The sequence below is a fragment of the Pan troglodytes genome, chromosome 7 (assembly GCF_028858775.2).
Source record: "Pan troglodytes isolate AG18354 chromosome 7, NHGRI_mPanTro3-v2.0_pri, whole genome shotgun sequence".
In the NCBI taxonomy this organism is placed as follows: Eukaryota; Metazoa; Chordata; class Mammalia; order Primates; family Hominidae; genus Pan; species Pan troglodytes.
This window is the reverse complement of record NC_072405.2, coordinates 25,649,290-25,675,944: the sequence shown is the minus strand read 5'-3', so window position 1 is coordinate 25,675,944 and position 26,655 is coordinate 25,649,290. Positions and strand designations below refer to the sequence as shown.

General features: G+C 40.7%; 1 protein-coding gene across 1 annotated transcript in view; it reads left to right on the top strand.

Annotated features, from left to right (window-relative positions):
• MTMR7 (myotubularin related protein 7) overlaps positions 1 to 26,655 on the top strand; it is a 115,466-nt gene that overhangs the window by 25,249 nt on the left and 63,562 nt on the right. The window contains exons 2-4 of the mRNA XM_016959125.4: positions 14,299 to 14,421; positions 16,331 to 16,493; positions 26,247 to 26,404. Coding sequence (XP_016814614.2) covers positions 14,299 to 14,421; positions 16,331 to 16,493; positions 26,247 to 26,404 — 444 coding nt within the window. The remainder of the gene's footprint in view (positions 1 to 14,298; positions 14,422 to 16,330; positions 16,494 to 26,246; positions 26,405 to 26,655) is intronic.

Here is a 26,655-nt window from a genome sequence, read left to right as displayed (position 1 = left end):
CTCCAAAATCTGTAGAAATGTGTGTATCAAGTACCCCATTTCCCATGTGGAGGAAGGACTTAAATTTTCTGTCAAATTGGGAAATAGATAGATTCTTCACTTGGGACACCGATATACTAACAATCCTTCTGACATGCGTAGAATTACAAGATCTTTATTCATTTTTAATGTCTTTCTCTGCAACCAACATAACAAAACAGTCTAGATATATTCATTTATCCTTTCCCCCTTACTTTACAAAGTTGTATCAAGATTACTGGGGTGAATTTTTCTACCAGTAGCTCCCCCGGCTCTGTCTAAACTTCTTGGATTGTGAGTCTATTTGAAACTGGGTCTTAGTCTTCAAATCTGTACCTTCGTACTTCACTTAACCTGGCTGAAACTGGCTCTGTCCAGAGTTTGAAGTATGATGATAAGGGCTCTCCAGGCTAAATAGATATTGGTAGAGGAAGAAACAGATGCTGGTACATCAGAATACCTGGGATATCTGGGATATCAGAATACCTGGGATATCTTCACATGCATAGATGCTGGTACATCAGAATACCTGGAAAGAATGATCAGTGATATCTATCATATGAGACTGGTGACTGCTTTGGGAATGAAAGGAGGAACCTGTTTAGCCGGTAAGATGGGGCCAGGTTGTGGAAGGCCCGGTTAGCAGCAGCGGGGAGACACTGTAGCTCTGAACAGAGAGTGACATGATCAGGGTGTGTCTAGAGTGACTACTGTTTGAGTGCCAACCTGGGGACTAGACTGTGTGGCAGGATGTGCTGGGCTTTGGTCACCCATCATCTACTCTCCCAGGCTCCCTCTGAGGAGCCATGCCTGCTCTATGCTCAGTTTGTATGTTTTTTTGGTGTGTGGCATACTGCCAATCCAGCTACCCAAATCATGTCATTTCATGACCACACTGAATGGTTTAGGGGTAAGCGTGTGACCAAGTGAGATGCAATGATACTTGGCTTGGGCTCCAAGAAGGGCAGCTGGTGCTTTTCTTCTTGGCCATGGATGTGGCAGGAGATGGGACAGGGGCAACTGGAGCCATCATGAGCAGAGCCTGCTGAGAGCCAGCATTGAGGGCCCAGCCAAGAGTTTGAGGGTGAAGAGGTGAGTGTTTTCAGCCCCCCTCACCTTCTGAAGCCAGCCCTATCACTGACCTTTGTAGACATATGACCCAATAAAAGCCCTTTTGGCTCAAGCCATATGAGGTTGAGATTTCTGTCTCTTGCTCCTATAAGAGTCCTAGGAGATAGAGGTGCAATCAGATCATCTGTGGGCAGTATTACCAGTTAGGAACTTTTTGTTTTGTTTTTGAGACAAGGTCTCACTCTGCTGCCCAGGCTGCAATGCAGTGGCATGATCACGGCCCACTGCAGCCTTGACCTCCCCGGCTCAAGTGATCTGCCCTCCTTAGCCCTCTGATTAGCTGGGACTATAGGCATGTGCCACCATGCTTGGCTAATTTTTAAATTTTTTTGGTAGAGACAGGGTCTCACTGCATGATCTGGACTGGTCTCTTCTAACTCCTGGGCTCAAGCAGTCCTCCTGCCTCAGGCTCCCAAAGTGCTGGGATTACAAGTGTGAGCCACTGCTCCTGGCCAGGAGAGTCTGATAAATAGTCTGGGTGCCTGGCACAGAGCAGGCACTCCACCATTTATCAGATTTAATTAATTAAATTAAAAGGGCTTAAACTGATGGGCAGCAGCTGTCTAATTTTCACAAGGTTCTTTCACAAGTAGCTTGCTTTGTATTGTATTGACTATTAGGCCATTCTCACATTGGTATAAATAAATATCTGAGACTGGGTAATTTATGAAGAAAAGAGGTTTAATTGGCTCATGGTTCCACAGTTTGTACTGGAGGCATCTGCTGCCGGGAGGCCACAGGAAACACAATCATGGTGGAAGGTTAAGAGGGAGCAGATACTTCTTACATGGTAGGAGCAGGAGCAAGACAGAGACAGGGTAGGTGCTGTACACTTTTAAACAACCACATCTCCTGAGAATGAACTCACCATCGTGAGGACAGTACTATATTAGCGTGTTCTCATGCTGCTAATTAAGACATACCCGAGATTGGGTAATTTATAAAGGGAAGAGGCTTAATGGACTCACAGTTCTACATGGCTGGGAAGGCCTCACAATCATGGCGGAAGATGAAGGCAGAGCAAAGAGACTTCTTACATGGTGGTGGGCAAGACAGAAGGCTTATGCAGGGAAGCTCCCTTTATAAAACCATCAGATCTCGTGAGGCGTATTCACTATCACGAGAACAGTCCAGGAATGACCCAGCCCCATGATTCAGTTACCTCCCACCAGGTCCCTCCCACGACATGTGGGGATTGGGAAAGCTACAATTGAAGATGAGATTTGGGTGGGGACACAGCCAAACCATATCAAGTACCAAGAGGGATGGTGCTGAGCCATTCAGGAGAAACTGCCCCATGATCAAATCACCTCCCACCAGGCCCCACCTCCAACACTGGGGGTTACAATTTGACGTGAAATTTGGATGGGGACACAGATCCAAACTATATCAACTATATTAACTGTGTTTTTGAAATAACTTAGTTTCACAGCAGCATGCATTTTTTGAAGAATTAATTGTTTTAGGCAGCTTGAGAATAGGATTCTTTGCATGCCTCCCAGATCTATCCCTGTGTGTGCATCCCACCAGCATTTTTTCTTCATTATACCAGAGGTATCTAAGGGATTTCGTGAAAGGTAGAGTCTCTGTTTCTTCTGGTTATGTGTCATATATTTTCTTGGATTATGCTCAATTCTTCTCTAATCTCTGACGTTTGAATAAAATAGTCCTGGGAAAAGACTTTCAATGGTTTTATAGCTGTAGAAAGATTAAATACTCCTTTTGGAAAAACAGTTGATGTTCTTTATTTCTCTGTCAAAAGGCTGAATTTAAAAACTCCTGAAGCTTCATGGTTACCATCTTTTGTTTCAGTAACTTTATGTAAATAGGAAAAAAGTGCTTTCTTTTTAAATTGGAAAAACCAAATGCCTTTTTTCTGTAATTATAAGAGATCGTGGCAATTCTACATTGTTTGGAGAATTTGCTATAGCTTCAGTTTTTCTTCTTGTATGTCAGAGTACTTTGCCAGCTATAATTGGGTAGTTTATATTTTTTGCATACTCTATTGTTTCTGTGAGTTTAACACAGGGGAAATGAAGTCGTGGACATGAGGTGGGAGCAAGAAGTAAAACTCTGAAGTCTGTGTTATGGATATGTTTGTTAATAATTATTTTATTTATTTATTTATTTTTTAGAGATAGGGTCTCACTCTGTCATCCAGGCTGGAAGGCAGTGGTACGATCATGTCTGACTATAACCTCACACTCCTGGGCTCAAACCATCTGCCCACTTCAGCCTCCTAAGTAGCTGGGCCTACAGGTGCCTGCCACTATGCCTAGATATTATTTTATTTTGTGTAGAGATGGGGATCTCATCTTGTTGCTCAGGCTGGTCTCGAACTGTCGGCCTCAAGTGATCTTCCTGCCTCAGCCTCCTAAAGTTCTGGGATTATGGGTATGAGCCAGTATGCCCAGCCAATAACAATTATTTTTTAATAACCAGTGGGATGTATGCTTTTTTCCCCTCTCTCACACATGCAGTTAGTTACAGACGGGATCATTTGTCCAGGAACTCTGAATCCAAGTTGAAACATCTTTCTTTAGCAACCCTTATACAGACAGTGATACCTGTCATAAATAAAAGTGACTTGAGAATTTCTATATGGTAGATGTTTCTATAATTACTGCATGGCTGGTTAGAAGTGAGACTTGGTTCCTGCATGGTTCCTCCATAGCTGCAGGAGGCCTTTGCACCTTTCGATGTGCAACATGCTGGTGCACACTTCAGAGCTCCGCCCAGAGAATCCCTCGGCCACCGGGAGAACCAGGTCTTTCGGGGATTTGCCCCTCCAGACAAGAGAAATGAGCAAGCAGGGAGGTCACATGGCCAGCCAAGCTGGTCTGTACCAGATACCAAATCTTTTAGCTGTAGCCATCGCATTTAACTTGTTAAACATATTCCTGTCCAACTGAAATCTCAGGGACGATGGAGGAGAGACTTGTGAGCTGGGATGTTTTTCCTTAATTTGCAATATTAGACCCAGACTGAAGTGGTCAGGTATGGGAGAGATCCAGGGAAGTGGACACTTCTGGTTTCAAATCTGGCTCTGCCACTTTCTAGATGCGAGGCTTGGGCAGTTGATGGACTTTTCATGCACTTCAATTTTAGCACCTGTGAAATGGAGTAACCATGTCTTTGTCTCAGCTAAGGTTAGAAATAGCATATGGATAATACCTAGCACAGTATCTGATGCTCAGTAGTTGTGTGATCAGTGGTAAAACTATTTTCGTTGTTGTTATTACCCTTCCTCCTCTTGCTCCCTCTGTTTGAGGGAAGGGTTAAAAGGAACGCACCACAGTTAGGCTGCCTCCTTTGCCATAAGCTTTTCTGAAAAATTCATCCTGGATTGCCTGGATTTGGCATCAGCACTTAGTTAAGTAGGTACTGAGAGGATGGGCACTGTTTAAAGGTAAAACTGATATCCAGAACCATCCTCCCAACCTTGGTATCTAAGAGCGGCTCCCTTCCCTGGGACCTCCCACACCCCCCAGGTGGTGGATGTGTCTTATCTGAGCTGCCAACAGGCCCTGGGATCCCGGTCCCCATATCTCGGAGGAACACCAGCCGCTCTCACGACGTTCTGTCCTGACAGTTTGGTGCCCTGTGAGTGCTTCTTACAGCCAGTGCCCTGCACCCTCACTACATTCTCCTAATCACTGTGCTAATTACTGCACAATGTAATAGAACTACATTAACTGTTGTGTATTTTAAAGTACAATATTAATGTTCATTTTTGTGCTTGACACCTGCACATTTTGTGGCTCATATAACATTTCTACTCACAGTGGAAGAGCGTTGAGAAAAAAAGGACTCTGCCTGAATTTTTAGCTTCTCATTACGGTAGTGGTCTCAAATTTTGTTTCTGCACAAGGTCTCCTTATCACTCAGGCACTTTCTGACCAAGGGGTGGGTATTTCATTTGAGACACTAAGATTGTTCTGCATGCCGTGTAGCCCGAATATCAACATTAAAGATTGCAAAAAGAAAAGAAGATGGATGGATGGATGTGCTAAATAGATTTTAAAATAAAGTCAAATGAAAGTCTTTATTTTTAAGAGTACAGCAAGACGCTTCATCAATTCAGTTTTAAATCCAAATGATACTTAATTATGAGAGATAGAAATAACTCAGGAAATGTTACCAAGTGCTCTAGGGTTTCTAGCCAGTGATTTCCTAACTCCCCAAGAGAAGCAAAAAAGAAGAAGAGCTCGAGATGGGGAAGGAATCTGGAAGATGAAAAAGAGCCACTGTGGCTGGGCAGCTTGTTCCTCCAGGCTGGTGGGCTTGGTGCCCTCGGCCTTGGGATGCTTATCACGGTCCTTTGGGACCAGAACACTGGATGTCAGTGCAGCCTCTGGGCCAGCTTCAGGGGCTGTTAGAGCATCATTGCTGCTGTGGCTGATGCTTCCTTTCCTCAGTAAATCACAGAAGTCTTGTTGGCTATCCAGGTTACTGAGTGACTTAATTTCCAGAAAATTTAATATTGAGTCATTATTGTATGCATTTTCACTGTTGCCATTTTGTATCCTCGTTGGTAGTCTATGAAGTACCACTGGGGTCACAGCTGCAGTCTGCTAGAAAGGAGAGAGACATTAAACACCCTTTAGATCCCTTATAGAAGTCAAAATGCAGGGATAATGTCTAAACTGCGTGCTCCCAGCAGTTCAATTTCAGAACCAGAACCAGAGCCCAGGCCTCTTGACTCACAAATACTTTTCTTTTCATGTTGGTAGAGTTAGAAAATGTCATGATACCAATTTTAGCACAACAAACTATTTATCTAGCTGCTTTTCTTAGATTAGAACATAAACTTGTCTTTGGTTTTGGCTGCTGCAGAGATTTTGATTTCTCTCTGTTAAACAGTCCCTGGATCTCTTCCCCCAGATGATTGACAGTGATCTGGAGCCTGATTTATACGGTTTTGAGGACTTGGTCTTTGGCCTGAGAAAAGCCGGTAGCCAGTGCCACTGCTTTCTGTCCTTTTCAATGACTGGCACCCCGGCCCTGCACTTTGGATTCCTCATCCTATGGAGCAACTTTACTTACCCAGATAGTCTGAGATGATTCTGGAACCCTGAATGTTCAGCAGTTCAGTGTTTGACCTGCAGGATAGAAAGACCCACATTCTACTAAGATTGAAATTCAAAGGTGGCACAATAGAGGATCACTGAAGAAAGGCTCTGTCTCTCGGTGATTTATGAGGTCTTCCTGACGCCCAGGCAGTGAAGAGAAGACCAAGGAGGACCTATGCTGGGCCGCCAGTGTGGCTGCCTCAGACCTGGAAGTGCGGTGGGGGGCCCAGGGTTTTGACTGAACGTTTTCAGCCTTGGCCTAGAAAAGATGATGAAACCCTTTTTTCCCCTCAGTCTAACCCCAACAGAGGAAGGACAGGAATTCAAAAAAGCCATTAAACTGGGGCATAGTCTTTTCCATTGAATCTATAAGATTCTTGAAGATAGACAAAGATGCTACCTTGTTCACCCTTTTGCTTTTTTTTTGCAGAACCTGACACAGTGCCACACATAGGCATCTTTTTGAATGGAATTAGATGTTTAGTGTTCTGTCTCTTTCATTAGTTCTGAGAATCTCCAAAGTCTGCTAGTGTCAATCTTTGGGCTCTTGTATCCATTGCCAAGCTTTTTGTTTTTGGGTTTATCTAAAAGAATAATATTGTGATAGTGGTTTGTGAATATAGTTTTACAGTATAATTTTGTCTTAAAGCATTCTATTTTCAAATGCTAATTTCATGTATAAGATTTCTTACAATAATTATTAACTGACTATGCTAAACATATTAATGTTGAATAACAATTCTACAATGAACTCAAAGGCATTTACAAGTGCCCACCGCAGCCATGGTGAAGGATGAACGTGGCTTTGAAGTTAGACAGACCTTAGCTCTAGCACGGGTGTCCTGCCCTTTGAATGTGAGGATGTTTTTGCCTGTCTGTGGTGGTGGATATCATGAAAATTATGCATGGGCCTTTTTTTTTTTTTTAAGCTCATCAGCTGTTGTTAGTGTATTTTATGTGTGTGGTATGGCCCAAGACAATTCGTTTTCTTCCAGTGTGGCTCAGGGAAGCCGAAAGGTTGGAGACCCATGCTGGCCGGGCCACGCGACCTGTTCCCTGCAGGATCTGGGAAAGCCTGTCAAGTCTCAAGTTCAACAGAACTATGAAATGGGGATTATGCAAGAACCTATAATTCAGGGGGTTACTGTGGGGATTAACTTGAGCTCAGGTATATAGAGTGATTGTGCAGTGCATGGATGTCGAATATCGAAAAATATTTCTTATTGTTTTTATTGTTATTTGGTGATTTTTCATAAACAAACTGACAACTGGGGTTGGCCTGATTCATAGATATTGGTGGAGTTCTTTGAAATGCCCCAGTTCTCTTTTCTTCAGAAGTCCAAAGCTTTCCGCAGAATTTCTGCCAGTTCCCATGGAGGTTTGCATTTTCACAGTCCCCTCTGGTGTAATCATTTGCTGCTGAATTAGTTCACGTTGCAGATCGACTCACCATCCATTTATGTGTCATTGGCTTGTGACACAGCTCTTCCTTAATTACCTAGCTCTTCCTTAATTACTCTCCCCTCCTCCAAACCATCAGTGCATTATGGTATATAGCCAACCGTTCTGAAGATTTTGGCAAAGGAAGGGTTGATACTGCAATGAAACGGTGCCTTCAGACAGTTTAGATTAGATTTGTTCACTCCATCCCTGGAGATTATTTCCTGTGGTGCTTCACTACCTAATTAAAAAAACAAAAACAAAAACCAACAATCAAAAAACCCCAAAAACACTTAACATGAGGTATAGGCATTTTTCCCAAAAGACTAACAGTGCTTGTGTTGGATTATGGTCCTAGGGGTGATTTTCTTTTCTTCCTGTTATATTTCCAAATCTTTAAACATTAAATAAATAAGTACATGTTTTCTAGTTTTAAAAAGGCAAGTTCTAAAAGCTGGGGGCAAAAGTTTGTTAGGATTGGAGAAGCAATATAAGCAGGATAAACAAATCTTTGCTCAGTGATCCCCACCTCCTTCTGATCCTTTAAATTGTATTTCTCAATCCGGCCTAATGGAGTCATTTTATTTCCCGTGTGTATCACAAGTGCAGATGCCCCGGTTGGTAGCACTAATAGGCATCTTTCCTTCAAATGTCTTGACGTGCCAGTTGCTTCTGAAAAGCTAACGTGGCTCTTGCTGCTCCGGGATGGAGTTCGAGTGGTCACACTATCTGCTTCTGCCCACTCAAACCCCACTTTGGCAAAGAGTGGTATCTACTTTCTCAGTGCCTGGGAGTTGACACCTCAAGCTGCTCTTTCATGTCTTATGATCCTCATGCTTCCAGGACCCCTCCTGCTAAGACCACCAGTGCCCCCATGTTCCTGAATCCAGTGGGCCACTTGCAGTTCTTGCCTTACTCCATCTCTCAGCAGCATTTGACATAGACACTCCTTCTCTCTTAAAATATTATCTCTGCTATCCTCTTGACAGCAGAATCTCCTGATTGTCCTCTTGCCTGTCCATTTCTTTGTTTCTGTGCTTTTCTGATTCCTCTTCTTCATTTAGACCTTTAAACATTGGGCTTTCCTCAGATCTCTTCTCACTCTACCTGCTCGCCCTGGGTAACCTTTTTTAGTCCCATGGCTTCAATTACTATCTTTTATGTGCTAAAGACTAAATTTATCACATTTTAACAAATCTAAGACATCAGTGATGCTAAGAGGCAGCAAGATTTTATGAACCACAAAAGAAGAAAGAAGCACTGCCAATGAAATGACACAATAGCTTTTTACACATCAGTCATCAGATGTGTCCCATTTTTAGAAATACCAGAATGTAAAAAATGTACATCCAAGAATTAATAATATATTGTAATATCTTTTGCATAGATTTCCATAGCCTTTTTCAGAGTATGAATACCTCGTATGTCTTAAGCATAGTGCTCCTGGGAGCAGGCAAATGAGTTGCAACAATTTTGTTTTGAGAAGCTGGTTGTTTCCTTAGTCTTAGCTCTCCCTAAGTAAAAAACTGGCCTTATTACTTTGTAGTATGTACAAAGCGTATATGTATAGATGAGACAGAATTAAGTTAGCCCAACGGTAAGGCTGAATTACTGAGTCAGTGGGTCTTCAAGATGGTGCCCAAACTCTGAAATTTATTTCATTTTAGATCGTTTTCAAAGTCTTAGTATAAACTGTGAGGTGGTCCCTGAACAGTGCTTTCTGACTTCATAACATAATTCATTGTTAATTGTTAGTATCTCTGGGAAATCATACTGTTGGTGTTCCCCTCCTTATTTCTTTTTTCCCTCTCTGTATCTTCAAAATTGCTTTTGACAGCTCTGGGACCTGTAGGAACTATTGCCAAATTTTGGAATGTAACTTTCCTGCAGCAGCATCCAAAGTTAACAAAAAGACATGGAAAAATCCCATCTCAGTGGTAGTATTCTAATCTCTCAACATCTGCGTACCTTATTCTGCTCCACTGAGCTTTTCTAAAAATAATTTAAGTGATACAGCTTCCTCTACTTCTGTAGGGAGAATAATCCATATCAAATATTTTTGCCTCAAAGTATTATCTTATGCTCAATATGATTATCTCAATAAAGTTTCTATCCCCTTATTTTTCTCCTCCCATACTTTCATAATATCTTTATTGTAGTTAGTTTAAAATAGAATGTTTAATGATAAAAGTTTAAGTAAAATATCCCAACCATATGAGAATTTGGAAAATGCTCCCCTTAAAAACTTTCAGGCCAAAGAAGAAATAAAAACTGCAATTATAGACCATCTAGAAAGAAGAATGAGGATACTATGAATAATATTCACAGGATGCAACCTGAGATATACTTGGAGGAAAATGATTGAATTTAAAAACTTTTGTTATTAAACAAAAAGAATGACAGTTAACAAACTGACTGTGAAATCTGAAAATTTAGAAACAGACAGACAAAAACCACATGGCATGCCCAAGCAAAGCAAGTTAAAACATTTATTAAGGAACCAGAAATTAACAAAGTAGAAAAGAAAAATAAAGTTGATATATCCAACACCTGTTACTTTAAAGAAAAACCTTTGCCTGTCTAATCACAAAGAGGTAAAAAGAAAACAATTCACAGTATTGGGAATGAGGGAAGGGATAAGAAGAGAGGGGTTTACCCACAGATAAGAATTAAAAGATTGTAAAAATTTGAAAATCTGCAGTAAGATAATTTGTAAAGGTATTATAATAGTAAAATGAGATTTAGTAAAAATTGGAAACAGTGAATGGATCTGTAACCACATAAGAAGTTGAAACCATTACTAAAGAATTATTTCTGTGTAAGGAAGTACTATACTTGTTTCAACTAATAAATACTTTGTATGTTGAAAGCTTCCTGATTAATTGATGTAATCATAACCATGGTGAATTCACTTGATAACAGCAGCATGAATAGGCTAGGGCATGGAGGTTCTCTCTTAAAAGTACAGATGCAAAAGAAAAAAAAACAAATCAAAATAACAACTATGGCAGGGAAAATACAAGGAATTAAAATATCAATATATAATGACTATGTATGAATTACGTAGTTGTGATTTCAAGTTGGCCATATAGCAGGAACACAAGACTCCTTTAAAGATTAGGAAATCTATTACTATTATTGATAATTTAGGACTAGAGTTAAAAAACCAAATATTTATCCAAATACATATCAAAAAGGCATAACATTCACTTCTGATTTTTAAAAATCAAAACTCTAAGTAAACTAGGATTAGGTCACTTTCACAATGCGATAATATCAGCATGAAACTCAATGGTAAAAGATAATAAGTGTTCCATTAAAAATGGGCGCTCAACATTGTTAGCTATCAGGGAAGTGCAAATCAAAACCACAATGAGATCGCATATTAGGATGACTATAATCAAAAAAAGAGATTATAATAAGTGTTAGCAAGGATGTGGAGAAATTGGAACCCTTGTATATTGGTGGTGGGAATATTAAGTGGCACAGCTGCTTTGGAAAATAGTCCAGAAGCTCTTCAGAAGCCTTACTATATGAGTTACCAAATGACCCAGCAATTCCGCTCCTATGTATAGCCAAGATAAACGAAAACATACGTCCATACAAAAACTTATGCTCAAAAGTACATAGCAGCATTATTCCTGGTAGTCAAAAGGTAGATACAACCGAAATGTCTATCAATTGATGAATTGGTAAATGAAATATGATATGTCCATATAATAGTATATCATGGGGCAACAAAAAGTAAAGCACTGATACATTCTATGAATAGATGAACTTGGATTGAAACATAGATTGAGAACATGATTGCTAAGTGAAAGAAAGCAGTATCAAAGTATGACATGTTGTATGATTCTGTCTATACAAAATGTTCAGAATAGGCAAATCTATAGAGACAGAGGGTAAATTGATTTTTTTAGGGCTGGAGTGGTTGGGGGAATAACTGGGATGTGACTGGTAATGGGTGCAGGATTTTTTTTTTCAGTGATGAAAATGTTTTAAAATAGTGTGTTAATGTTTGCACAGTGATGGTGTGTACAGTGCTGTGAATATGCTAAAAACCATTGAATAGGACATTTAAATGGGTGAATTGTATGGTATATGAGTTATATCTCAACAAAGCTGTTATTAAACAAATGAAAAACAATGCAAGAGTGACTGTAGTCTCCATGCTATTTATAGTTACTCTGAAGTTTCTAATTAATGCTATTATACAAGGAAAAAAGATAAATATTGGAAAGGAAGCAACAAATTATTACAGAAAATATTTGGCTACTCAGAACATTCAGGAGATTCATACTAGAATTAATTTTTAAAAGTTTGGTAAGGACGCAGTTATAAAAACTCATTGGGCCTTGGGCTACTAGCCTTACTGTATAAACAGTTCTTATAAATATGTAAGAAATGCTGATCACCCAGTAGGAAAGTAAACCAGTGATATGAACACCATTCGCAAAAAATACACCATGATGGATAACCGTACAAAAGAATGTGCAGCATATCAGTAACAAAAGAATTCTTGTAAAAAGAAAAAAACATAAGCTGGTAGGTGAAGGGCACTGTTGCTGAATGTATGTCTTTAACATACATAGACTTTCACAAGTCCTCAGGAATTTCACAGTGCTCCAGAGTAAATTGTATAACTACAGATATTTATAATACCTAATTCTTTATTGACCTCAGTAGATCTCTGAAAATTGGGAGGAAGTGAGATGGGACCCTCTAGAGCTACTCCTAGAGGGCTGGCTTGGCTCTAAGGGCATAGAGGAGACTGAGGCAATGGGAGGTCTTGGGTCCTGTTTGTTCTTGGTGTTCTGAGGAATGTTCACGAGGTCTGCTACTCCCCTGGCTTTCCCTTGGAGTAGATGGGAAGTCTGAGACTCCCAAACTAGATCAGGACCACAGCTTCTATTATTTATTCATTTTTGAGAAGGAGTTTTGCTCTTGTTGCCCAGACTGGGGTGCAGTGGTGCGATCTCGGCTCACTGCAACGTCTGCCTTCCAGTTGTAAGCAGTTATCCTGCCGCAGCCTTCCGAGTGGATGGGATTATAGGTGCCGGCCACCACGCCTGGCTAATTTTTGTATTTTTAGTAGAGACGGGGTTTCACCATGTTGGCCAGGCTGGTCTTGAACTCCCGACCTCATGATCAAAGTGCTGGGATTACAGGCATGAGCCACCGTGCCTGGCCTATTTATTTTTTTTGAGATGGAGTCTCACTCTGTCACCCAGGCTGGAGTTCAGTGGCAGGATCTTGGCTCACTGCAACTTCTGCCTCCAGGGTTCAAGTGATTTTCCTGCTTCAGCCTCCCGAGTAGCTGGGATTGCAGGCACCTGCCACCACCCCAGGCTAATTTTTGTACTTTTATTTTATTTTATTTATTTATTTATTTTGAGATGGAGTCTCACTCTGTCGCCAGGCTACGGTACAGTGGCGCAATCTCAGCTCGCTGCAACCTCCGCCTCCTGGGTTCAAGAGATTCTCCTGCCTCATCCTCCTGAGTAGCTGGGATTACAGGCACCCACCACCACACCTGGCTAATTTTTGTATTTTTAGTAGAGACAGGGTTTCACCATGTTGGCCAGGCTGGTCTTGAACTCCTCACCTCAGGTGATCCACTCGCCTCGGCTTCCCAGAGTGCTGGGATTACAGATGTGAGGCACTGCACCAGCCCACAGCTTCTATTTAAACTGAAGAATGGAGCGAATACAATGTGTTCCTAAGCTGCCTCATGGAAGCAAATACCATTTTGGCTTGAGGGATGAGTCAGTGTTTCTCTGCAGGTGGTTGATCCTTGGCAGTGGTAGGATTGCTGTGCCCTGTGGTCATTACAGGAATGTTCCTCTGGTGGTTATGGTGGCTGTGTCTTACTAGAATTACCATTGCTTCAGTTTTCTCTCGCTCTGTAGAGATTGTCTTGTCATTTCCATTACATTTCATGTTAGGATGATCTCAGTGCACATGTCCTTAAAATTGCTCTGCATATAAGAGATGTATGCTTTGTAAAAATTGTTTCTAGAAATCTCTTCTAGCAGTTTGGATTTTAGCTGAGTGGTGATAATGCCGTTCATTGGGAAGATTTTGTTATAAATGAATGTAAGGATCTTGAGACCGTATGTTTTCCACATTTCTCTGATACCTTTTTCTCCCGTATGTACGTTTATACTTCCTACTAGTTTATATGGAAGCAAACAGCCTTAAGGCCATTTCTACAAGCTAGAAACACATAGGAAAATGTGCTGTTTTCTTTTTCATAGAATGTAATGGATACATAGTGTAAACTCAGAACATTAACACATACACTTTCTGCTTTACATTAGAAATGTAATATAATTATAATGAAATGAAAGCGTTGACCATTGTAAAACCCAGAGAGGGTATTCTTAATAGGACCTACACATCTTTTGTGGTACCTTTAAACTCGTATTTTCGTAACTGGTGAATGTTCATCTTTTAATATACAGAATCCTGCTCTGAGATCCGATTAACTTAAGGGGAAGTTTTTGGTTTTTATTATTGGGGGAATTCTCAAAAACTTGTATTTTGGAGTAGGTGTGAGTTTACCCTGTTATCATTTATTTCGTGAACTGCTCTTCTGCTTTACGCTAACTCTTTTCATCATTGCCGATTTCTCTAGGTTGAAAATGTCCGCTTGGTAGATCGAGTGTCTCCTAAAAAAGCAGCTCTAGGTACTTTGTATTTGACGGCTACCCATGTCATATTCGTGGAAAATTCACCTGACGCAAGAAAAGAAACATGGGTATGCTTTCTTTATTTTTAGCTTTCCTTGTTTTGCGTTGTTTGAAGTAAAAAGTGTTTGCCCTCCATTCATTTTTCCTCAGGGTGAGATGGGTGGGCTTTTGTGCCTGGGTGTTGGGGAACTGTTTCTGGAATGTGTGTTTCGCCTTTTTCTGTGCGGTCATATCTACTTGATCTACTATTCATTTTAAACACGAATTATTTGAACATCAGTGAAGAGAGACTTAGAACTAGCCAGAAGATACAAGTGCTTCCTGTCACAGCTGTGAAGGAGAGATTCAATAATGTCAGTAGGCCAGATTCAGCATTGTCATCCTCCAGTGCTCCATTTGCAGTACTCTCTATTTGCAGGGTCCTGTAATGCAGCCATTTGGTCATTTTATTACGTTGCCTCTACTTTTCTGATAATTTTAAAAAGAAAGAAAATCTAGAGGAGCTTCATCATCAGGTATTTCTCCTACTTATTAATGAAACCATTAGATATTTGAACATCACTAAATAATAATAATTATTATTATTAGTATTATTTTTGAGATGGAGTCTTACTCTGTTGCCCAGGCTGGAGTGCAGTGATGCGATCTCAGCTCACTGCAGCCTCTGCCTCCTGGGTTCAAGTGATTCTCCTGCCTCAGCCTCCTGAGTAGCTGGGACTACAGTCACGCGCCACCACGCCTGGCTGACTTTTTTTGTGTTTTTAGTAGAGGCAGGGTTTCACTATGTTGTCCAGGCTGGTCTCAAACTCCTGACCTCAAGTGATCTGCCCACCTTGGCCTTCCGAAGTGCTGGGATTACAGGCATGAGCCACCGTGCCTGGCCTTATTATTCTTTCAGCAACCCAATCATGAAATCCCTGAATTGTAGATTTCCCTTTTCTGTATTCCGTGCACAGTGGTACATTTTTAGCAGAAGGTGGCAGGCACTTCTTAGTGGAGGGGAAACTTAAAGATTAAAATGCTGCTGTTGAAGACTGAGCAGAGACCCTCCTGTAACACCAGAGATGCACTTCAGTATGATTTCCTTTAAAGTTAATCTCCTCTTTAAAGAGTAGAATGATGGTTTTACCAGAGGCTGGGAGTGCAGAGGAGGGGGAGGGAATGAGGAGATATTGATTGAAGGGCACAAAGTTTCCAAAAGACAGGAGGAAAAGTCTGGAAATCTATTGCACAGCAAGGTGACCATACTCAATAGTAATGTATATTTCAAAATAATTATGAGAGTAAATTTCAAGGGTCTCACTGTAAAAAAAAAAAACAAAAAACTATAGGTAAGTGATGGCTATGCTCATTAGCTTGATTTAATCATTCCACATGATGTACATATATCACAGCATCACACTGTAGCCCATAAATGTGTACAACTATGATTTGCAATAAAAATATTAATTTAAAAAATAAAAAGATAAAATAAATCCCTTCTTTTGCAGCCTGCCCGACCACCAACAGCTTAGAAAACAACAATCCCATGTTGATACAGAACTCGAACATTCCATGTGGAATTAAGGAGCATGGTGGCACCTCCCAGCGGAGCCATCTCTAACTTGTGTTGATTGCAGAAGTTTACTTTACTAACTTCTCATGACCTTATTTAATTTTAGCTATTAAGTGCATTCAATATTTGACTACCAAGATGTTTCCTTACCTGGACTTGTGCAAATTTATATGCTGAATGGTTTACTTCAAAATAACTATCCTGGATATCAGGAAGCTTGGTATTGAAAAATAAAATTATAAATTTAGGAAGTTGGTTCTTACCTGGAACATCTCAGTGCTTGTCATCTGAATGCAAGGGTTGAGCTAGCTGGAGGTTGGGGAGTGTTTCTTGTCTTTCTTTGAGCCACAAAGAAATGTTAGTCCCTGTCGTACTCATTAGTTATTTGTGCTTAGCTTATGCACATTAACATTTGGTTCTAGATTCTTCACAGTCAGATTTCCACCATTGAAAAACAGGCAACAACTGCTACCGGATGCCCTCTGCTGATTCGCTGCAAGAACTTTCAGATAATACAGCTCATCATACCTCAGGAAAGAGATTGCCACGACGTGTACATCTCCCTGATACGCCTTGCAAGGCCAGGTAGGGCAGAGGAACTCGGCATTTAATATGGAGCCTCTCTTAAAAATTTGCAAATCACGTTCAAGAATTTGTATGGTGCTTAGGAATGATAGGGGTTCAGGGATTATGTGTCAGTCTCGTTCTCAGGTGAGGATAAGCCCGAATGATCATCTAATACAGAGTTTCTTGTTTTTTTAGAGTCTCCCCCGAGTTATTTATTATGTGAGTCTCTTTCATGAATCTTAGTATTAACTTAATCTTGGTGGGGTTATAGGATGTTTTCCTTTTGGGGTGAAATTGCCTTTAAGTTATGCGCTTCTTGTATTGTGGTAATCGAGCCACCTTGAATGGGGCCAGTGACAGAAAAGATCAGTTGTTTTGTGTGGAAAATGTTATCAGACAGTTCTAGCGCAGTTTTCTCCCTCTTGAAGCTTTTAAGGTTTGGTCTCCATTGCTTTTTTGTTTCTTGGGGTTTTGGTTTTTTTTTTTTTTTTTTTTTTTTTCAGGCACTTTTGCTCCATTGCCCAGGCTGGAGTGCAGTGGTGCAATCTCAGCTGACTGCAACCTCTGCCTCCTGGGTTCAAGTGATTCTCATGCCTTAGCCTCCCAAGTAGCTGGACTACAGGTGCCCACCACCACACCCTGCTAATTTTTGTATTTTTAGTAGAGGTGGGGTTTTGCCATGTTGGCCAGGCTGGTCTTGAACTCGTGGCCTCAAGGGATCCACCTGCCTCGGCCTCAAGTGCTCAGATTACAGACGTGAACTACCATGCCTGCCCCTCCATTGCTTTTTGATAATAATTTATTTTTTCCAAGGTTGGTACAACTAGACTAGCATCAGTGACTATTCAGGGTATGGATCTGCTGATTCTCCTGAAAAAAAAAAAAAGAAAAAAAAAAACTTAATGTGGTAGGAAGAGCATTTGGATTTGAAAAATATGTTCTCGCCATTGCTATCTTGTTGCAGCCCTCATCTTGGGCTCTTCGGATTTATAGCTTACTGTTCGCTTCTGCAGAAGTGTTTGTTGCCTCTCTGTGTGGCTTGTGTGAGTTGTGGTGTTGTTTTCCTTAAAAGAAATATACTAGGCCAGGCGCAGTGGCTCACGTCTGTAATCCCAGCACTTTGGGAGGCCGAGGCAGGTGGATTGCAAAGTCAGGAGATTGAGACCATCCTGGCTAAGACGGTGAAACCCCGTCTCTACTTAAAATACAAAAAATTAGCTGGGCGTGGCTGTGTGCGCCTGTAGTCCCAGCTACTTGGGAGGCTGAGGCAGGAGGATGGCGTGAACCCGGGAGGCGGAGGTTGCAGTGAGCCGAGATCGCGCCACTGCACTCCAGCCTGGGTGACAGAATGACACTCCGTTTCAAAAAAAAATAGAAATATACTCTACTATACTCTACGTTTCTTGGAAGAATACAATGAAAAGAGATCATTTATATAGAAGTTGTGCTACCCAGAAGTAGTTAATAAAGGAGATAAGATATGTGCTGATAATTACTTTGCCAACTGCTTTTTGATTCAGGACAAGAAGTTCAATTATAAACTTTTCAAGGCATTTGGTTGGATCCTAAGTTTCTTATGATTTGTCCATATTCTTTGTAGGTAGCTAAGAGCTAAAGTTACTAAATGGAAATGACGCCAGGGAGCTGTCAAAATCTGGTAATTTTTACTTTGCACTGTTACCCTTTAAAGGCAGTTGGTTGAGGCTTTTTCATCCAAGTGTGTTAAAAGAAAGGCAGAGTAAGCCAGAAAAGCAGTTGAACTTTTTGGAGGGTGCACTAAAATCGGAACAGAAGTTCTGGGAAGATGCACATTAGGTTGCACGCAGCAGATAATGTGAGGAGAATTCTGTGCTAACAGTTTCTGTGTCACTGATTAATGGAAGTACTAGGCGATAAATGTGCTCTGAGCGGATTAATGGGATTTAGGAATAGTCCGGCGAACTGGGAAAGGGCAGAGCAGCTGGATGAGTGAATCACAGGGACCAGGAGGGTCATGGCCCAGAGATAGCGAGTGCCAGGACTCTCGCCGTGAGGATCCCTGAGGGGGAAATTACTGCGTTCCCTCATTTTCGAAAAGAGATACTTTTTCCTTAAAAGATGAAGTTTTGGGAGTTAGGTATTAGATGTAGACAGAGATCTGACTGGCTACCTTTTCTGAAAGAAATCATAGTCATTCACTGAATCAAAGCCATCACCTAAGAGGAGTTAAAAAGAATCACCAGCATTTTGAAACATGGGCATTAGAAATGCCAGTTTGCCTAAAATGTAGTGCTTTAATAAGTGTGGGAAGGTGAAACAGATCACAAGCAGTTCACAGTGTAATGTTAAAGGCAATGCTAACATTAGGGCATATTATAGGCTGTAACTTTGGAAGCAGGACTTTGACTCTGGAGGGAGATGGGGAAATGTGGAAGGGGTTAGACATGAAACAGTGGCCTTAAACTGGGGGATGGGGTGGTCTTTCAGAACCATCTGAAGATATTTCATAAAAGACACCCTCCACTGCCTTTAAGGGTATGAGAATAAGGGTGTGTGTGTGGTTGGTGAGGGAGGTGTACTTTGAATTCTAGTAGTAAAATATAGCTCTGTCGATATTCTGGTTAGTCACCAACAAAGTTCACATTTTTTCAGTTTATTTATGGACGCCCAGCTAACTGTAAGGTTCTACAGAGCAGGGGTCCCCAACCCCTGGGCCGCAGACAGGTACCAGTCTATGGCGGGTTAGGAAGCGGGTGGCACAGCACAGCAGGAGGTGAGTGGCGGGCGTGCAAGCGTGAGCTCTACCTCCTGTGAGATCACTGGTGGCATTAATTGTCTTAGGAGCCTGAACTCTATTGTGAACCATACATGCGAGGGATCTAGGTTGTGTGCTCCTGATGATCTGAGGTGGAAGAGTTTCATCCTGAAACTATCCCCCATCCACACCCCTATCCACAGAAAAATTGTCTTCCACAAAGGTGGTCCCTGGTACCAAAAAGGTTGTGGACCGCTGCTATGGAGGACAAAACAGTTGTTTTTTACATAAGAAGAAATGTTTGGGAATTCATTTAAGTCAAGGTCTCTGAAGGAGATATTTTCAAAGCTGTCGTAATTTAATATTAAAATCAAAAGTACTTTAAAAATAGAAAAAAAAAAAAAACCCCAAACCTTAGCATCAGCAGAATGCGAAGGGTGGGAAGGGAAGAGAAAAGTTTCCAGCTGTTAGCAGAGGGACACAGAGGTGTGAGGTGTTTTAGAACCGGTGTAACTATTGAAAGGGAAATTGCTTCAGACATTCTGCTGAATTCAGGCAACTTAAAATAAATGTCGAGATTATCTCTTTACTGAGTTAGGATTTCTGGTATAAGGTAAATCAAATTATTAAAAAATTAGAGACTTTATTGGTTTGCTTTTTGTGTGAATAAAGATTGATAACAATTTGGTCACAGACTGTAGAAGATCTCAGGCAAAACACATGTCCAAATGCAGGAAGCTGTTTCATTCTTGGTAAAGAACTAAGTTAGGTTAAAATAAGGGTTGTGGCTCAAATGAGATCAGTTAACCTTGTAGATCTAATGTATTAATAAGGATTGAACTTTTCTGATGAAAAGACCCGTTTCTCAGAGGCCTTCAGCTTTTCCCATGTCCTCTCTCCTCTCTTCCCTCCAATTTGCCTCCTGCTATTTATTTTTGTATCAATTATCTTTCCCTCTTTAGTGTTTGTGGGTACTTCAACACTTAAATAATTTCTTTTGTTTATTTTCCCCCTTTTCCTAAACTAGTTTCTTTTCAGTATTTTAGTCCCCAGTTCTTTTGGATATTTTTTTATTTTAGAAAAAATCTCATGATTGAAGTGGTCTCATTTGCTTTATTGGTAACTTTTTATATTCCTTATATAAGTCATTGATGTTTAAGCAATTTTTGCAGTGGTAAGTTCTTTTTTATCAGAGCGTAGCAGCCCTTTTCCACTGTGTTAGCTTTAACAGTCCTAATATTTAATTTCAACACTTGTTTGCTTAAAACAAACAGATAAGGTGAGGCACCCTTATTTTTATTTTAAATATGCAAAATCCAGTAATAGCTGTATTATCTTCTCACCCCACTCTAAATGGTTTTTCAGCTACAGTTTTTTGTTTGTTTGTTTGTTTGTTTGTTTTGAGATGGAGTCTCGCTCTGTCATCCAGGCTGGGGTGCAGTGGCGCGATCTCGGCTCACTGCCGATCTCGGCTCACTGCAAGCTCCACCTCCCGGGTCCTTGCCATTCTTCTGCCTCAACCTCCCGAGTAGCTGGGACTACAGGCACCCGCCACCACGCCCGGTTAATTTTTTGTATTTTTAGTAGAGACAGGGTTTCACCGTGTTCACCAGGATGGTCTCGACCTCCTGACCTCATGATCCACCCGCCTCGGCCTCCCAAAGTGCTGGGATTACAGGCGTGAGCCACCGCGCCCGGCCTCAACTACAGTTATTTTAAGTTGCCTGAATTCAGCATAATGTTTGATGCCATTTAGCTTTCAGTAGTTACTTTGGTTATTAAAAAAAATGCTCACATCTCTGTGTCCTGATGACTGTTGGTAAGTTTTCCCTTCCCTTTCCCACCCTTCACATTCTGCTGATGCTGATTCATGTTTGTTTTTTCTTTTCATTTTTAAAATACTTTTGATTTTAATATTACATTATTTATTGCTTCTCCCAGTTAGTCTGTAATGAGAGGCAATTACTCCTTATATTTATCCTAAATATTCTGTTTTTATAACCTTTAACTTGATACCTAGGGAACAAGCTAGGTTATTTTCCTTCCTTCCCTAATGTTTTGTTGTACCCACATCTCTCCCTTATTTGGCAGAAGGAGCACCCTTTCCTTTATATGGGAGAGAAGGAGCAAAGGTTGTATACGGATGCAGCCCCATTTATTCACCTGGTGGTTCCCAGTTGAGAGTTTGTACCTGATGTCTTGCATTTTCTATGGGAAGTAGGAAGTGGGGTTATCTGAGAGTGAAGGAGCCAAGGAGAGCAATAGAGACTGAGCTGCACTGTAGTGCCATAGGCTTCCCTAGGTTAAGGGGAGCACAGTGAACACCGGTGCTAGAATAAGATCAGCCAAAACATGGATCTCTGTGTTTGTGTTGAGCTCATGCTTTCAACTGAAACACTGATTTGGTCTTCCTAGAAACAGCCAAACTGTTACTCATCCTTCATTTCGTGTAGTATTTTAGAAATTATCATTTTGCTTTCTGGGTAGAAAAACATTAAAGCTGGACTCCTGTTTCATTGGTTATATGATTTAATTAGATAATATATGATACTGTAAATACCAAGATTTCCACATTAACTTTTTCTGAATGTTTTTTAAAAATTAAAGGTGCACATTCAGTTTACTCCCACAGTCCAAAGGCATTTTGAGTATTTGCTTCTTATTGGAGGAGCTCTTGTGTAATGGGGCCCCTTAGGGTGAGGCCTTCGTTGCACTTCTTGCTGAAAGCTGCTGGTCACTAACAGCAAAAGATGTTTTAGTTGGATATGCTGGCTTAGACTGTGATGGGAAAAGCCAGTGGAGCTTTTAACATGCCTGTTTTAAGAGTGGGTAGAAAATCAGGTGAGGGATATGACCTTCCTAGAGTGGGCAAATATTTTCTCTCTGTTCAGATTCTGTAAATATTAAAGATTTGTCTAAAATATAAGAAGCTTCTGCATAACAAAGGAAATGGAAGAAAAGACTTGGAAGCCATATACCTGATAAAGGATTAATACCCAAAATATGTCAGGAACTCAAACAACTCTATAGGAAAAAAAACAAGTACTCTGATTAAGAAAAGGACAAGGGACCTCAAGAGACATTACTCAAAAGAAGACATAGATGGCTAACAGACACATGAACAAACGCTCAACCTCAATAATCATTAGGGAGATGCAAATTAAAACCACAGTGAGGTATCGCCTCACAACTGTTAGAATGACCTTTACCAAAAAGATGGAAGATAACAAAGCTTTGGCAAGGGTGGGGAGGAAAGAGAATGCTTATGTACTGTTGGTGGGAATGTAAATTAGTACAGCCATTATGGAAAACAGATGGAGGTTCCACAACAAACAAAAAATAGAATTATCGTATGATTCCACAATCCCACTTTTGAGTGCTTACTGGAAAGATTGAAATCGGTAAGTTAAAGAAACGTCTGCTCTCACATTTTCGTTGCAGCACTATTCACAGTAGCCAAGTTGTGGAATCAACTTAAGTATCCATCATTGGATGAAGAGATAAAGAAAACATGGTATATACAAATAATGGAATGCTATTCAGCCTTAAAAAGGAAGACATTGTGTTATTTGTGACAACATGGATGGAATTAGAGAGCATTATGCTGAGTGAAAAAAGCCAAACATAACAAATACCATATGTTCTCACTTACATGTGGGATCTATGACAGTTAAACTCATAGAAGCAGAGAGTAGAATGGTGGTTACCAGAGGCTGGGGGTGGGGGACATGGGGAGATGATGGTCAAAGGGTGCAAAGCCTCAGGCAGGAGGAATAAGTCTCATTATTTTGAAATCTATTGCACAGTGTGTTGAGTATAGGTAATAGTTCAGTAGTGTACATTTCCAAACGCTTAGAGTAAATTTCAGATGTTCTCATTACAAAAAATGTTAAATACTTGAGGCAATGTATATGTTAATTAGCTTGAATTAATGATTCCACATTGTAGTAAAAAATCATAACATCACTTTTTGACCGGGCGCGGTGGCTCACGCCTGTGATCCCAGCACTTTGGGAAGCCGAGGCGGGCAGATCACAAGGTCAGGAGATCGACACCATCTTGGCTAACACAGTGAAACCCCGTCTCTACTAAAAAAAAATGCAAAAAATTAGCCGGGCGTGGTGGCGGGCGCCTGTAGTCCCAGCTACTCCGGAGGCTGAGGCAGGAGAATGGCGTGAACCCGGGAGGCGGAGCTTGCAGTGAGCCGAGATCGCGCCACTGCACTCCAGCCTGGGCGACAGAGCGAGACTCGGTCTGAAAAAAAAAAAAAAATCATAGCAACACTTTTTACCCCAGAAATATATGAAACTATAATTCATCAATATATTATTAAAAGGTCTGTAAGCAAAAAAAAAAAAAAAAAGATTGTCAAGCCCTAGGATTTTTTTTTTTAAGCTTGCCTCCCAGCTAATTGCTAAACATTCTGCTAAATATTTGGTAAAAGTAGAGAACAAAAAGAACAGAAAATTATGACATGGGAACAATTCAGTAAAACTTTCATCTGTGCTAGTGGCGCTTTTCGATTTCTTAGAGTAGTCAGAGTCTGCAGGCTGTATCTGGGCTTGCCTGTGGGTAAGAAGCTTGCCCATATTGACATGACTGTTGGCTGACAAAAATGGGCTTTTCCTGGCCCTCGTGTACAATTTTCCTTAAATTGGGCATAAGGATTGGTTGATCACCCTTTTCCTTAAAGAAGGGAAAATTTCATAATTTCAGTGTCAACCCATCCTAACGTCTCCTAGTTCAACAGTGATCTGCTTAATGTCTGTTATAAATTATTCTTGCTGTAATTTATGGATAATTTCATTGCCTCTTCCCAGTGGAAACAGGTATCAGCCCACACACAGAAAACTGTCAGTAGTCATAGGATGTTTTTCTTCTTCTACCTTTAAAGCTATTTGTAAATATTTAACAAAGAGAACTTAACTGCCATTATTACCCCATATTCAGTAGCTCTTCTTTCACTCAGGGAACGGAGGCTTTCTCAAGAGATTCCTTTGGCATCCTAAACAACTTGCATTTGTGGTTAACATTATGGTAGCAGAAGCCTGAGTCATGAAAATGGTACTTAGAGATGGAAAAGATGTGTCAATGTTGAGCCAACTGTTCCCAGAACAGGATCTGAGGTTTCACATGCTGTCTGCAACATTAGCTAAGATGATAAGAAATTGATTTTACGGAAAGCGTCTGCTCTGGTTTGTGTGTGAGCACACCTGGATGTGCGTATTTTGTTATTTGTCCAAATAGTCCGTACTCTAAGTTTTGAAGTTTAGAAACATGACATGGAGAAAGACTGAAATAGAATATAATTTATCTCACTGACATACAGCAGTTGCTTCTTACTCTCAAGAAAAATGAAGAAATCTGGTGCTTAAAATATGACCCTTATCTTTCCTCTTCCATGCAGATGAGTCATCTCAATAGCAATCAAAACAAGTTTGAAACCTGAGTTTTCATGTCAGGCTGCCTGTGTGTTGCTGCAGCCTCTTGCTGGTGGCAAGATTCTATAAAGGGCTACACATACATGTATTTAGGAAACTTAAATTGTTCACACTGAATACTATCACTATGCTAAGGACATAGGAGGACCTAGGAAAGCTATGAGAAAGAAATATATTGGAGAAAAACAGGAAGATTAGGGGCCTGGAACGAGGAAGGAAGAAGAGAGAAGGATCTGTGTTTGGGGAGGGTGTGTTACAATTAGGAGCAGGCCTTCTGCAGCCAGATGTCTCATTTAAACCTGGACTCTCCGGTAACTGGCTGTGTGACTCTGAGGGAGGGAGTGTGCCTCCCGTTTGCCTCAGATTTCTCGTTGGTAAAATGAGGACCATCAGTGTTGCCTACTAACTGGATTAATGCACTTAATTGCGACAGAATCTGGAACAAAACAAGGTCTGAGCATCAGCTATCCTTTATTATCATCAGAAATTCTTAGATCTGCACTGTCCAAGGTGGTAGCCACTGGCCACAGATAGCTGTTCAGCGCTACTCCCAACTGAGGTGTGCGGTTAAGTGCCAAATACACCTGAAATTTCAAAGACAGCACAAAACAAAATGTATCAAATATTAGTAAGTTTTTTATCATGCACATGTTGAAGGGATAATGATTTTGGATATATTGGGCTAAATAAAATAGATTGTTAAATTAATTTAACTTTTTTTTAATGTGGCTACAAGGACATTTAAAATGACATACATAGCTCACATTATATTTCTGTTGGATAGTGCTGGTCTCTACACTTCCCTTAAATGGCAAGAGCAGAGCAAGAAAATCAAATCCTAGATTTTAGTGGAGAGAGGGAAACAGTGGGGCTATTGGGCTTCACAAGCATCAAAGGCAGTATATAAAGACAGAGATAACACGACAGGATTGAAAGAAGGCACATCATGATGCAGCCTTCAGTTCGCATCCCACGAGCACAGCGCTGTGCAGTATGAATTGATTTTTTTTTTATGAATCTTATGCAAATGAGCAGCACAATTACAATATTTATGTAGTTGTTTAAAGTTCAGATGTTTCCAATGCAAACGTTTAATATATTCCAGAGTTTTTTCAACTTTATTATTTTTTTCTTTTTTAACCCTGTGAGCATCAAAATGTGCAATTGGCCTGGGCCTTGTGTCTGCCTCTGAGAGGCCATCCCAAATCCAAGCTTGATAGGCATTAAAAAAATGGAATCTTCATGCCTAATGAATGCATATGTTCTTAATTTTTATGTTCCATATTTGATGTGGTCTGGAAAATATATTTGCTTTTAAAGCAACAACAAAAAAAGCACAAAATGGAGATGTCCCTGTGTTCTAAAAGGAAAGAAGGTACTGCCAAGTTGAGTTCAGATACCCCAAGGTCATCTTGTCATTGGTGGGAGGAAGTGGGGGACCCTATCCACTGCACACAGGTTACTCCCAGGAGTGTGCTGGGGGTAGGGGTTGGGATGGCCTCTCAGGGCACTCCAGGTGGGACAGAATGTTTTCGGGGAGATTTGGCTCTGGTTTTGACTAAGCTTGATTTAACTTTATCCTACCTTTTCTTGCAGTGAAATATGAGGAGTTATACTGCTTTTCATTCAACCCCATGCTGGATAAAGAAGAAAGAGAGCAAGGCTGGGTGCTGATCGATCTTAGTGAAGAATACAAGCGGATGGGCCTCCCTAATCATTACTGGCAGCTCAGCGATGTGAATAGAGACTACAGAGTGAGTGCGTGAAACCCAAACACTGAAGCCACGTGAAATTAGGATTTCAGCCAGCTTAGCATCCCTTTATTTTTATCTCCTTCAGGTTTTATAGCTCTTTGTAGATATCCATGTGTGGATTTCCAGGTCTCTCTTGGTTAGTGCCAGCTGTATTTCCAACCTGGACCTAGAATCAAAACGTTTGAATCTGCTATAGAGATCACCCCTTCCAGACCCTTCATCTTACGGTTGCAGAACTTGAAACCCAGAGA